The sequence below is a fragment of the Anastrepha obliqua genome, chromosome 5 (genome assembly GCF_027943255.1).
Source record: "Anastrepha obliqua isolate idAnaObli1 chromosome 5, idAnaObli1_1.0, whole genome shotgun sequence".
Lineage (NCBI taxonomy): Eukaryota > Metazoa > Arthropoda > Insecta > Diptera > Tephritidae > Anastrepha > Anastrepha obliqua.
The window spans coordinates 68,600,730-68,615,241 of NC_072896.1; the positions used below are offsets into that span (position 1 = coordinate 68,600,730).

Here is a 14,512-nt window from a genome sequence, read left to right on the forward strand (position 1 = left end):
CCATCAAATTTTGTTTGCGGAATGAAATTTCGGCTGCGGAAACATTTAGCATGTTGCAGAAGGCATTTGGTTATTCGACCATATCGCAGAAAAATGTTTATAAGTGGTACAAAGATTTCAAAGAGGGTCGAGAACGTGTTGATGACTTGGAGCGCTCTGAACGACCATCGACGTCAACAGATGGCCAAACACGTCAATAAAGTGAAGGAGTTAGTGCTCAAAAATCGTCGGTTGACTCTTAAAGACCTTACTGATATGATCGGAATATCAGAAGGATCTGTTAAAACCATTTGGAAAGACCATTTGGGCCAATTTTCTTGGAAAAAAGTCGTCGCGTTGATGTGTGTAAAACAATGCTTTCAGATTATCAGGACAAGCTCAAATGCATCATTACGGGAGATGAGACTTAGATTTATGCTTACGACCCTGAAATAACCGACCAATCAAGCGAATATCGTGCTAAAGTCGAGGTCAGACCGAAAAGAGCACGTCAAAGTCGTTCAAAAATAAAGGTCATGATGACAGTTTTTTCGATTTTCGTGGTGTGGTGCACTACGAATTCCTTCCACCTGGCCAAACTGTTAATAAGAAATATTATTTGAGCGTTATGCGTCGTTTACGTGAAGCAATTCATCTAAAAAGACCAGAAGTATGGGCCAACAACTCTTGGTTTTTGCATCACGATAATGCACCGTCTCACACTGCACTCGTTCTTCGTGACCATTTTGCCAAAAATTCCACGGATATCGTTCGGCAACCACCGTATTCGCCGTGTGACTTTTGGCTATTCCCAAAACTCAAAAGACCACTCCGGGGAACGCGTTTCGAGTCGATTGAGGAGATAAAAGCTAAATCGAAGATGGCTATACCGGAAATGGACTATTTGGCATGTTTCGGGGATTAGAAAAATCGTTGGCATAAGTGTATTTCATCGAGAGGGGATTATTTTGAAGGGGATTGAATTGATTTACAAGAATAAATAAAGAGTTTTCATTTTACAACCAAATTCACCTTATTTTTGCCCACAGTAGTACATATATAATATATAATGCTGAAATGTGGACGATGTTAATAAAGGAGATTTCTAAACAAAGAAAATTGAAAATTTATTACCTTCATTGCAAATATTCAAAAGTAGTTTTCAAATCACATCGATTTCAGGTCGTATAATTTATAAAGCACGCCTGTATGTCAAAATTCATGTGCCGCAAATGAGTACAGAAGTTGGATGAGACTTATAGTATTGGCAACGTTAAACGCTAAATATTCCGCAAGTGCGCTGGTGTGGCCATCTTATATTGGTGCACTTACATATTACGATGATGCTCTGCTGGAATAAACTTTCGATGCAGCACCCATAGGTGGGCAAAGAATATAAAGGCGGACAGAACAAAATCTTCTGCCTTTCCCATTTTGACAAGGTGATCTTACAAGACATTAGCTAACAGGTTATGAATGAAAAAAATTCAACTTGACTGAGGCTCTCACATAAAAGTGAACGGCGCACTGGACTAGTGGCTACATGGCAGTCAGTTTTGCAACCAGATACGATACTATTTGTAAGAGTTGTAGATATGAGAAGCGATGAAGAAGTATAGTCCACTGGGTCAATGCTTCCATTTCTTCAAGGGTCTACATGGTTTAGTTACAGTTTCACTGGAAGAGCTAATTGGATTCACCAAATGACCGGGATGGTTTGAAGAAGCATAAGAATAGGGCAAGAAGCTTTCTGTACAACAAGGGGCTCTTAGCCCGTCCAATCTAATCAAGGCAAAACTTGTATGGGTAATTCATACAATTTCGCAAAGAAAATATTTTTAATTTCAGCACAAAGCAACAACGTTTGCAGACTTTTATAACAAGAAAAAAGAAAAACATTAGAAAATCAAATGATAAATAAGCAATTTGTTAATAAAATTTGTAAAATTTCTAAAATAAATTAATTTTATTAATGCACTTGCTTTCGTATCAAATTTTACTTAAATGCGTAATATTTCCATACAATCCAAACCCAGATTCTCATATTATTTTTAGCAAGCGCCAAATTGAAAAGATATTTTCAAATAATTTCACTCAACTGTGCAAAAATACTTGAATCAGCTTTGGAATTGTTGCTGCTGTTGCTTTTTCATTAACTAACAGTCTTTTCGAATTATTATTTCAACTGAAAAGTTTAATAACAGTTATTATAATAACAAAAACGAATAAGCAGAAACAAACGCAACACAGAACTGATTTCTCTACTTTTTCCAGATTCCTCAAAGCTCTCAGGAAAAGTACTTTGCACTACTTTCTTTACCGTTATGTTGGTGTTGCAAATTTCGGGCTGAAACTTATGGCAAACATTCTGTTGTCAATTCCACTCAGGCTCACTCCCCTTTGCTTCAGCAATTTTAGTAATTTGTTATTGTTACCATAGTTCTGTTTCAGCTTATTATTTGCTTGCGTGCTTGTTTTGTTGTTGTTCTCGCTCGATAAGTTGTAATCCTTTGCGAAAGTTCAAGCGCTCTGCTGTTGATGGTACAATATATCTCATTCTTCTTCTTCTTATTTTCTTCATCAGTTCTTTTGTAGCTATGCGCACATTGTTTACACTTGAAGTGCTTTCGTTGGGATACGTTTTTTTGTTCTTGTTATTTATACTTCCATTCCATTTTTGTATACTCATACACTGGAGTGCTGCATGTTTTTCTTTATGTGTCCTTCGTTTTTTGTGCACTTTCAGCTCCCTCCTTTTACCATCTACACTCACGCATTCACCCACACACGCACGTTTTTCTGTGGCAAAAGCAATGTTTTGATCTGTTGCATGGTCGAGTGTTGCAATAACGCAATTTGCATATGGCAAACCAGATGCAGCTGCTAAATTTGTGGCAACATGTATTGTACGTATGTATGTGTGCGTATGTAATATATGTGAGTATTCATAGGTGTGGCTGTGTGCGTATCGGCATGTGCTGGCAGATTGCTTTGCGGCTGCTTGCAATTTGCTGTTTTGCGGTTGATGCATAAGTAAGAAAACAATTTTCCAAGAAGACAACCGCAAATGCATTAGAGAAATTGTTGTACGCTTCTTATTAATATGTAGTCATCAAGCTCAGGCGAAAAAGAGCTTTCAGCAAATTAGCTCATATTTTTTAAAATGTTGAAAGGATTAGGATTTAAAATTTAAGAAAAATTAAATTCTCTTCGTTACATGTTGGAGAGTTGAAATACAATTTACTAGAATTTCTACGTTTGGATAATTAACGCGCTTGTTCGCTGGTGTAGTAACTCTGGCATATCTCTAAATATCAAGAAAGGTGTTCATGCTACTTTTGCCAGAGCTCAAAAAGTTTTTAAATCCTCTTATAGTATGTCCTGTGGCATGTCTCCAAAATATTATTTTTGCACCCAAATACTTTGGCATCATGCTTAATGAGAGAAAACAGTCGTCATAAGGGGCTTGAAAGAAAAACCCCGCTAGTATTACACTATTGAGCTTTTATTTTTGTTGGCGGTCGTATGCATCCGCGCAAGTTAATAATAATAAATTTAGTTTTTTTTTAATATTTTACGACTGAACTAATATTGTTTTAAAATAAATTTTCAATTATTGTAAATGTTAATTAACAGAAGTAATAAATAATGGAGTCAATGAAAAAAACAAAATCGTATAGTATTGCTAACACTTTTCAATCTGTTCATGAATTTAAAGATCCAGGTGTGATCGTTGCCTCCCATATTTCATCCAGTAGTCAACTAACTTTGTTGTTTTTACTTCCTACTCAATCTTAGGTTTTATCCATGATGGAAAGAATAATGAGATGGCGCCTATCGTGGTACCGCTTCTTTGCTTTCAGCAAATTTGACAATGAGTGACGTCGTATTAGCACCAGTATGGCCAGATTACCATTTTGCAACTTGATTTAGCATTTTTTTGTTATTTAGTCTCGGACTTTTAGATCTTTCTTCATGTCATTTTTCTAGCCTGTTCTAATTAAAATGTAATGTTTGTAATTCATTCATGTATTCATTTTTTAAAAATTAGTTCAATAATTCACTCAGGTGATTTTATTAGGTTTAATTTTTTTTTAACATCTCGGTACATTGCCCGCGATTGCGGTTATTGTTGGTGTTCTTCTCCTTTCAGCAGTGAAATCTCTCTTTCGCACTAAAATGTCTATTTAAAGCAAATAAAATACACAATTTTTATTGAATTACTTAAAGAACTTTGTATGTGTGACAAATTGTCTTTAAAATGTGCGTTTTTTTTTTTATAAATGTGTTATGGTTATGTGTAATTTAATTTATGAGTTTTTTGTTAAGAGAACGACTTGTTTGCTTATTATGTTATGTTAGGTTATGTAACAAGATAAGGTACTCTTTTTGTAAAAATGTCGTTATGGCTTTTTTAGTATTTTCTGGTATTTATAGGTATATTGAGGATCGGAAGAAACGATTACACCTCAATGGTTTTAATTCGTATTCAGTAAGTCCAAACGCTTTTTAAAACGCGTAGAAAAGTTTTCAATGTTAAGAAGCGTTGAGAGAAGAAGATTTAATATTCTTGCACAACCTTAAAAGGAGTAAAAAATTAAATTTGCATTTTCAAAATATCAAATTTTATAAGAATCAAAAAATTTTCATTAACACTAAAACCTTTTCAGAGTGACCTTTTTTAACCTTCTTTTGTTTAATAATACAGGGCTTTTTTTACTTATAGTTTCGGTAGCTTTAAATTACAAAAAAAGAAAGAAACACCAAACTTAAAAATTTTCGCATTTTAGGTATAAGAAAGCACTAAATTTATTGCGGAGAGCAAATGGTTGGCAACACTGCAAAACTCAGCTAATGCGACTTCACGCACTCTCTCATGGGCGCAATCTTGTTTCTATTATTCTTCAGTTTTATACGACGTTTTACCTCCTTTTTTTGTCGCTCTAGATCAGAGGTTGGCAAGATCATGTCAACAACTCACTCAACACACGTATTCTTCCGCATTTAAAATCCGTCGTTGTTCTGACAATCATGATTTTTTTATTTTGTGTGAGAGCCCGCCCAGGAGCTCGTTTCAATACTTGAATTGACAACAATGGACAATTTAAATAATTTAATAAAAACTGTGTTTTTAGAATCACTCAAAGCCTCTTATATCCTTTTCGACTGGTACTTTTAGTTCGTCTTGAGTACATATATGAATATATTGGTTACCTACTTTTTATGTCATGGTAAAAAATTTCAATATTTTATTTATTTATTTAAACTTAAATTTTTTATTTAAATTTTGAATAATTTTATATATATACACCCTTTGAATGTTTGGCCGAGCTCCTCCTCCTATTTGTGGTGTGCGTCTTGATGTTGTTCCACAAATGGAGGGACCTACAGTTTCAAGCCGACTCCGAACGGCGGATATTTTTATGAGCAGCTTTTTCATGGCAGAAATACACTCGGAGGTTTGCCATTGCCTGGCGAGGGGCGACCGCTATTAGAAAAATGTTTTTTTTTTTATTAATTTTGGTTTCACCGAGATTCGAGCCAACGAATAATCTATATACATATACCTATAAAAATGAAATGATGTTCGTTTGTACGTATTGTTTTGGGCCGATACGAAGCCAATTTTATTCGTTCTTTTTTCATATTATAGGGACCCACTAGAGGAAGGTTTTTAGCAAACAAAAAAATGTTTTAATATTTTCTGTATAAAAAAAAGAAAAAATCAAAATATTGTATTGTACAAATTGTGTTTTTAGTGAAAATTGTCGCAGAACTTTCTCGATTCTTAGATTAAGTTTCGAATTAACATTAATTTTATGTGTACAACTTTTTTGGAACAAATATACGAATTTTCCGTTATTGTGAAACGATTTGTGTCGAGTTGCTAAGTTGCAAATTTTTTCGACGGAGAGTAAACATAAACACAGAGGTGTGTACGCTCTTTATGAAGTGATATGCTTCGGTACACATACACGAACGCCGAACTACTGATTTGTGTTTTGTGTGCAGCTCATTTGTGAGAGTAACAAGTGTGTTCACCAAGGATAATAGATTTGTTTGCCAGACAAGAAACAGTTATTCGGCTCTCAGAGAATTTGACAGAAGTTGTTGTTGGGTTTACGTCAAACGAGGCAAGGATGATAGATTTACCAAGGTTTTCCAGACAAGAAAACAGTTATTCGATTCTCAGAGAATTTGACAGAAGTTGTTGTTGGGTTTACGTCAAACGAGATATACATTTTGTAAGAACAAGGGAAAGGATCAAACGGTTTGTTTACGAATACCGCACACCAACGCATCTTCCCATGTGATGTGGCAGAAAAAATTTGTTTTTGCAGTTTCAAGCAGACCTGGTAAATCTATAGGCCTTGTGTGTTGACAGTTTTCTTTGGGTATTCACATCGATAAGATTACAATAGAATACATTGTTCCCGGATTGATACGAATTGAAAAAAATAACATTACATTTTCGGAATGGCAGATTTAAATAAAGTTGTGGATTTATTTACCGAAGAGGATGAACACATGAATACACAAAATTCAGATAACTCCAACGAAATGAGCGTGTTTGAAGACATGGGAGTTCAGATCGGTGAGGACAATGTGATTGTTGTTTCAGACGAAAATTCAACGAACAACGAGTCAAAGACGGAAATTGTTCATCACGAATCGAAAACATAATCCGAAGTTCTCAATCGAGAACTGGAGCGGGAATACCATTATGATTGTAATGAACTAAACACATTTGTAACATCAAATTTAACGAAATTGAATGACCAACAGCAACATGTTTATGATACAATCATGAATAATGTTAGCCATGGAACTGGTGGATTGTTTTTCTTGGATGCTCCTGGGGGAACAGGAAAGACCTTTTTGATTTCATTGATATTAGCAACAATTCGATCAGATAATAACGTTGCATTGGCACTCGCTTCTTCCGGAATTGTGGCTACATTACTGGAAGGTGGTTGCACAGCACATTCTGCATTAAAGTTGCCTTTGAATATGCAGGTAAATGAAACACCAAAATGTAATATTTCGAAAACATCTGGAATGGCAAAAGTTTTTAAAGTATGTAAGCTCATCGTATGGGACAAGTGTACTATGGCACACAAGAAATCATTGGAAGCACTTGATAGAACTTTGAAAGATCTACGAGGAAGCCAAACATTACCTGTGATCCCAAAATCTATGGCTGCAGATGAAATCAATGCATGTTTAAAATCATCGTATTTATGGAGACATGTAAACACGCTTACACTTGCTACAAACGTACGTGTTCAACTACAGAACGATCCGTCAGCAGCTGAATTTTCACACCAATTACTGAAAATCGGAAATGGCCAAATGTCTGTCGATCCAACAGAAATGATTACATTGCCTAACAATTTCTGCACTTTTGCACAGTCTAAAGAGGCATTGATACAGAGTGTATTTCCAAACATAGTTCAACATTACAAAAACCATGATTGGCTCAGCGAAAGAGCAATTTTAGATGGGAAAAATAAGGACGTCAATGATATAAAAGCAGCTATTTTGGATCAAATACCTAATGACATAGTTGCATATAAGTCAATGGACACTATTACTGATCAAGATGATGTCGTAAATTATCCAACTGAATTCTTAAACTCACTCGACAGGCCTACCACCTCATAATTTACGATAAAAAATTGGAGCACCGATTATTATGCGGCGCAACATTAATGTGCCACGACTTTGCAACGGTACCAGACTCGCTGTGAAGAAGCTAATGGGTAACGTTATCGAAGCAACAATTTTGAAAGGAAAGTACAAAGGAGAAGACGTTTTGATACCCAGAATTCCACTGATTCCGACGGATTTACCATTCGATTTCAAACGTTTGCAGTTCCCTATTCACCTTGCCTTCGCTATGACAATTAATAAGGCGCAAGAACAGTCTCTACAAATGTGCGGTATTAATTTAGAATACCCAATTTTTTCTCATGGACAATTGTATGTAGCTTGCTCACGAGTAGGCAAACCATCGTCATTATTCATTTACGCGAAAGATGGAGAAACCAAAAACGTTGTCTACCAAAAAGTGTTACAATAAAGTTCGGATGAAATTGTATCAAAGAATTTGCTTTGTTTCGTATTAATCATTGAATTTATCGCCTAGCGAAGCGGGCGAGGGTACGCTAGTTTTATATAAATATCTATTTTTGCTTATTTATGTCTTTTATACTCATTATGCTTATTTTAATTAAATGTTTGTGTATACGGGTGATATAAGACCACTGAGCAACCGCGCACCAAATTTCAATGGTGGTGTAGAAACTGAAAATTCCCAATTTTTGTTTAAAAAATATCAATTCAATGTTTCTTCCAGCGAGGCATTACTGCTGAATGTTATAAAGAATGTACATTTTTACAGCGCTCCCGCCAGAAAAAGAGTTTCGCATCTAGTCATCTATGGTTCTGACACCAACGAAGCAACATAAGCAGCGGCTATGCTGGTCATTTTCTTAGACATACTTGCATACATGAATAAAATGATTTAAAAAAATACACATTTTATTATTTAAAATGCATTTGGTGATATGTGGTACCTTGTGTATGATTTTGAAGTTCAAGTAGAAATAATAATCCTACGAAGGGATATACATTTTTGTAATGGCAGCACTATATCATATAAGTAACTGAGTTCTGGAGCTAGTTAATTTGTATCCTCGACTCAAATAATGTTGTTTTACGATATTATCACTTATTCCTTCCTCGTACTATTGCGAACAATTTTTTATTATTGATATACCTATTTCCTTATTTATTTAAGTATCAGTAGTAATTTCAGCTCCTATTAGCTCTATGCGGTCTGCAAAAACTATTATTATATTTTGGACTTAAAGTAAACGAGATTAAAAATAAACAAAAAACGTTGGTTTTGAATAAATAAAAAACAATAAAATAAAGGATCATCTTCATTTATATTTATATCTGTTTAGAGGAAATGCCACGTACTAGAGCACAATCCTGCCAGGTAATGCGGGTCGCAAACGCGCCACAACTTATAACAAACGGTTGAAATTAGTTTAACCGCACACCACGGGTCGTGTGCCAAGTATGGTAGCGTTTATTATGAATGTTACTATTTTTGCGCGCACGTACTCACTTCGAAATCCCAAAAGTTATTACAAAAATTCAACTTTGCCATCAACACGCAACCGATTGCAAGAACACAATTTTGTTTGGCAGCTTTCAACCTGTTGCAAACCACGCCACACACAGGTCGATATGCTGAAAGTTCAATTGATTCTCATGATTTGCAGCGTGATTGTGACCCGCTTAAAACAGAACTACTGACAGAAATTACTGGTGCATGGCGTTTGCGAATCAGTGCGCTACTCAAGTTATTAACAATGCCATCTGTCTTCAGAGTGTGACAGCGTCGAAGACGAAAATTAAACGTAAACAATAGCCTTTCTGTCATATCGCGACCATTCGTCACGCGTTGTGAAAAGATGACCAGTTGAGCGGGTCAGGGCTTTCATGTGGAGATCATTTCTAATTAGTCATGACATGGATCTGGTCGATACATTCATTTTCCTGGGCGTGGTTTTCTGATTTCTGTGGAGATTTCTGCTGACTATTTCCCGAATGGCTTTACGGTGCACTGATTCGAACCCCGCGAGGACGATCACTTCTTTTTCTCTCTGTTATTTCATACACTTGGCGAAAACGATTGATCGGGCGGTAAACAAATATTTTTTCAGCAATTCGTAAATCTCTCTTGCACTTTTACCACATTTTTGTAATGCAATCATGGGTATTGACGTCGCTACTCGAACCAAAGATTGTTTGAGACTCTCCAAATTTTTGTGAGGTCTTCGGCAGGCTATGTTTTCCAATTCTGACCCCCAACTGTAGATTCAGATTTGGACTTCCATACGGCCAATCTTCTGTGGCTATGAACCCAGGAATATTGCTTTTTAGCCTTTGCTCGGTGGTTTTTGCCTTATGGGCTGAAGCGGAATCTCGCGGGAATATCCAACGCTCTCAATTGAAGAGGTACTGCTCGACTGCTTCACCAATCATTCTAAAACGTCCTCTTGGTACACTTTGCCCCGATGTTAACACCCTTTTAGTAGGAATGAACAGATGTAACGCTTTTACAATACACTCCCCACCAAACCATTACGGGGGCTGGATGGTGGGCACACTGAACTCTTGGAACAACCTGTGTTACATCTTCAGAAGTTTTAGCACAGATTTTATGGTTTTGCATATTAAAAACTTCTTCTAGAATATTTTCTTGGCCTTTGACCGCGTGCCGCTGGAGAAGCGGCTTGCATCTGTCGAGTCAAATTTTCTTCAAGCGCGTTATGAAAAGATAATCAGTTGACCGGCGGAAGGTTTCTATGTGGATATTATCTCTAATTAGTCTTGACATGGATCTGGTCGATCATTTCCCTGGACATGATTTTCTGCTTTCTATGAGGGTTTCTGCGAATTCTTTTTCGGACGGCTTTTATGGCTGCGCTGGTTCAAAACACGCAAGGACGACCACTTATTTTTCTGTCAGTCGCTTCAGACGTCTGGGGAAAACGATTGATCTTGCGGTAAACAAACATTCTCGAAATATGAAGTTTTTCCAGCAATTGGTAACTATTATTTGCACTTTTGCCGCGCTTTCGTAATGCAGTTGCGGCGATAGGATTGTCTTTAGCTCCTCATTCAATTGTCAACAAGCGAAATTTGCCACGAAACTGAGTATAATTTATGAGTCGACTATGCTCAACACCAGCAGCGCCGTCGGAATTGGGAAGGACCCCTCCGAGCCGTTTGATACCAAACGAGGTTTCAGACAGGGTGACTCGCTGTCGTGTGATTGCTTTAACCTGATGTTGGAGAGCATCGTACGAGCCGCAGAACTTGTGCTCAGGCACAATGTTTTATAAGAGCGTACAATTGTTGGCGTACGCCGATGATATTGACATCATCGGCCTTAACAACCGCGTTGTTAGTTCTGCCTTTTCCAAGCTGGATAAAGAGGCAAACCGAATGGGTCTTGTGGTGAACGAGGACAAAACGAAGTACCTCCTGTCTTCAAACAAACAGTCGGCGCACTCGCGTATCGCCACCCACGTCTCTGTTGACAGTTATAATTTCGAGGTTGTAAAAGACTTCGGGTATTTAGGAACCAGCATTAACACCGATAACAATGTCAGCCTTGAAATCCAACGTAGAATCTCTTTTGCCAACAAATGCTACTTTGGACTAAGTAGTCAACTGAGCAGTAAAGTCCTCTCTCGACGAACAAAACTAACACTCTACAAGGCTCTCATCACGCCCGTCCTAACGTATGGCGCAGAAGCGTGGACGGTGATAATATCCGATGGAGCGTCGCTTGGAGTGTTTGAGAGAAAGATTCTGCGGAACATTTTTGGAAAATAATGGAAATGGAAATAGGAGGAGGAACTCGGCCAAACACCCAAAGAGAGTGTACGTGCCAATTATATGTATATATGTGCATAAGTATATATGGTAATAGAAAAGTTAAGTTGAGCCGGTTAAGTTAAATAAATCATTACAGAAACAATACAGAATTATTAGAGGGTCATTGGAACAAGTATATTGATGTTATAATGAATGAAAAATGTAGTTTCACATTTCTTTATTCTTGCTTTATTACACTGTAATCAATTTGTAATATAGGCAGATGAAAATACTATTTGAACTCTTTGTTTTTTAATATTCAATCACTTTTCTGAAATGTATTTCTCTGAAAAAGCTTTCTTTCAGTGACATATTGTCACAGTGAAATTAAGTAAAATAATGAAAAGATCTTATTTCAAAAAAAAAAAAATAAAAAAGATACATAGATCGAAATGTTGGAGTATTTTCTTCAGCTTATCTTTTTGTTGCATATCGTATTGCTGCCGGCCTATTTGTATTTCTCGTGGAACTTCAACTATTGGCAGAGTCGCGGATTGCGCACCGCGTTGCCATTGACTATATTCGGTTCTTTTCCTAGCATTTTAACGCGAAATAGAAATCTGATTTATGAAATCGATGCGATTTATGGGTAGGCGATTTATCTTTTTTTACACACATACATACGTACATGTATCTCTTTGTGTTATTCTTGGCGTTTTCTTCACTACTCCGGCTAGACGGTATAAGCATCGCAGTCGCATGGTGGGTATTTATTTCGTACGTCAACCACAAATCCTTGTACTGGACATGCGTTTGGCGCACGAAGTGCTCGACTTGAATTTCAATGCCTTTGAGGTGACAGCGGCGAGTAGTTGGATGCGGCACCACAAGGAGAACAAATTGGACAAATTAGCCATGCACAGTGCAATGTGGAGCACAGGCGAACGCTGGAAGAAAAATCGCACCGTGGCGTGTGCGGCTTTGACACTTCGTCGGGTTAGTGAGAAAATGTGGATTTTTATTTTGAAGAAAAAAAAAGATAAATTGGTTTCCACAAATTGTAGTTAAAGCGCTCCTACGAAGTGTGGCTAGTGAGTAGTAGGCATTTACTGCATTATTTGGGACAAAAATGTGGTGATGCCCAACCAGAAATTGTGGAGGTCACAGATGTGAGTTGCGTGAAAATTTCGGCACTGATCTTCTTTTAATGCATTTCCAATAGTTTGTTGAACGTTTCGTAGCTGATGCGCTCTGTATTTTTATTTGGGGCGTAGATGCGGGAACTTTAACGCTATCGAAAAAAGGAAATAGGTTTCTGATGATGGCGCAGCGTGCAGTCAAGCAGACGCGCAGTTTAAGCCGCTACTCCTTCGTGTCTGCTGTCATGCCACTACTTTGGCGACTATGGCCTTTCCGTTTGATTTCCAAGACAGTGGATAGCTATTTTATGCAGTTCACCGTCGATGCATTGGAGTGTCATATGAAGCTCCGCGATCCGTGCGGTGCGCCTAATTTTCTCAGTTATTTGGATAACCTGCGTCATTCGGGCCTTATGAGTGATGATGCGCTGACGGGGAATTGCATGGCTATGCTGATCGATGGTTTTGAGGAGGTATGCAGTACGTTGGCTTATACGATTTATTATGTGAGTAAAAATGAATGAAAATTATTAATATTTTAGTACAATAATAAATTTGTAATGCATTTTAGCTTGCGAAAGAGCCACGCGTGCAAGCCAAATTACGTGCCGAACTGGTGCAAACGCAAAGGCGTGAAAATTGCAAGGAACTCTCTTTTGACACTTTGATGTCTCTTTCCTATCTGGACCACTGCATATATGGTGGGATACTGCTTTTGCTCAAAATAATTGCTACGCTTCTCACACGCATTTCATATGTATGTATGACTGGCTCTTACAATATTTCAGAAACTTTGCGCCTAAGTCCTATAGTACCCTACTGTCGTCGCGTCTGCAGTAATGCCAATGTGGTGCAGCTTTCTAAGCACAAAACGCTGCAGCTGGATGATGGCATGATGTTGTGTGTACCCGTTTACTCTTATCATCACGATCCCCTAATCTTCTGTGAACCAAATTCATTCATGCCCGAACGCTTCGAGAACGTTGCACCAAAGGAATTAATGGAGAGTCGAGTTTTTCTGCCATTCGGTGCTGGACCGAGAAGCTGCTTAGGTAATAATTTTTTTCAGACTATTTTGGTGATATTACTCTTACTCGTATTTAGAGGGATCTAAACAGCTTTTGTTTTGTTTCCAGGCAAGGACTTGGCTATGGTAATTATAAAATCGGCTCTAGTGCCTATAGTTTCGCAGTTTGCCATTAGCACTTGTGGACTGACACAGCACGGCAATAACCAAGGTATTGATTCATTTCTACTCAATCTGAATGAAAAACTTATGCTAGAAATTAGAAAATTATGACTTGTCTATTTTACCAATTCATAATATAATGGAATTGCTTATTTTTACTTGTTGTGGAATTTTGCTTTAATTAAATGTAAATTGGAAAAGAACTATAGGAAACAAATTAAATTTTGTATAAAAAGAGTGTGAGACATATATTAATTCTTGCATTATTATATAGCCATATTCGAGGTAGTATGTAAGGAATAGCTCGTAATTCAAATGGTTGCCTTGGCTTCAAGTGGATAGTATATACCGCGTTATTCCGGTCTAGATCCAGCTCGTCCAAACTGATTGGCTTGTTAGTGTGGACTAAGTCTTAATGTAACTCCAGAGAAAATAATCGATGAAGTTCAGTCGCGTGACTGTGACTGCCATTTGATGAACGCTCGCTCTAAGATGGTTCAATTGCTCCTCCATAAGCTCGAGCATCGCGTCGCTTATGAGTTATGTAGCGCTGTCGTGGTGTAGATGGTGTCGAGCTCGGACTATAGAAAGTCGGTTAGCAGCGCTCCATACCGAAAAAATTCAAATTAATAGAATTCTGTTCTAATATTACCATAAAAAAATACATATACAGTTTGTCCTTAGTAGGTATTCCTGCAATATTACTACAGTGTACTCTCTTTTAAGCGGACATCTAAGGGACTGACAAATTTGTCCGCTTATGAGAAAAATATAAAAAGAGTTCAAAAAACTGTGCAATAGA

The 14,512-nt window shown here is 37.3% G+C and overlaps 1 protein-coding gene across 1 annotated transcript; it reads left to right on the plus strand.

Annotated features, from left to right (window-relative positions):
• Positions 1-11,834: 11,834 nt before the first annotated feature.
• LOC129248128 (probable cytochrome P450 309a2) lies at positions 11,835-13,868 on the plus strand. Its single transcript, XM_054887566.1, has 7 exons — positions 11,835-12,031; positions 12,120-12,378; positions 12,447-12,551; positions 12,605-13,027; positions 13,093-13,222; positions 13,310-13,573; positions 13,658-13,868. Exons 1-7 carry the CDS (start codon positions 11,835-11,837, stop codon positions 13,819-13,821), a joined length of 1,542 nt encoding a protein of 513 aa, XP_054743541.1. The 3' UTR covers positions 13,822-13,868.
• The last annotated feature ends 644 nt before the right edge of the window (positions 13,869-14,512 follow it).

Bases quoted from the DNA above. Each gene is read 5' to 3' on its own strand.
- LOC129248128 (XM_054887566.1), top strand. From the start codon at position 11,835: ATGTTGGAGTATTTTCTTCAGCTTATCTTTTTGTTGCATATCGTATTG. The intron at 13,028-13,092 runs GTGAGTAAAAAT...AATGCATTTTAG, and splicing joins TGGCTTATACGATTTATTAT to CTTGCGAAAGAGCCACGCGT. The intron at 13,223-13,309 runs GTGGGATACTGC...ACAATATTTCAG, and splicing joins TCTGGACCACTGCATATATG to AAACTTTGCGCCTAAGTCCT.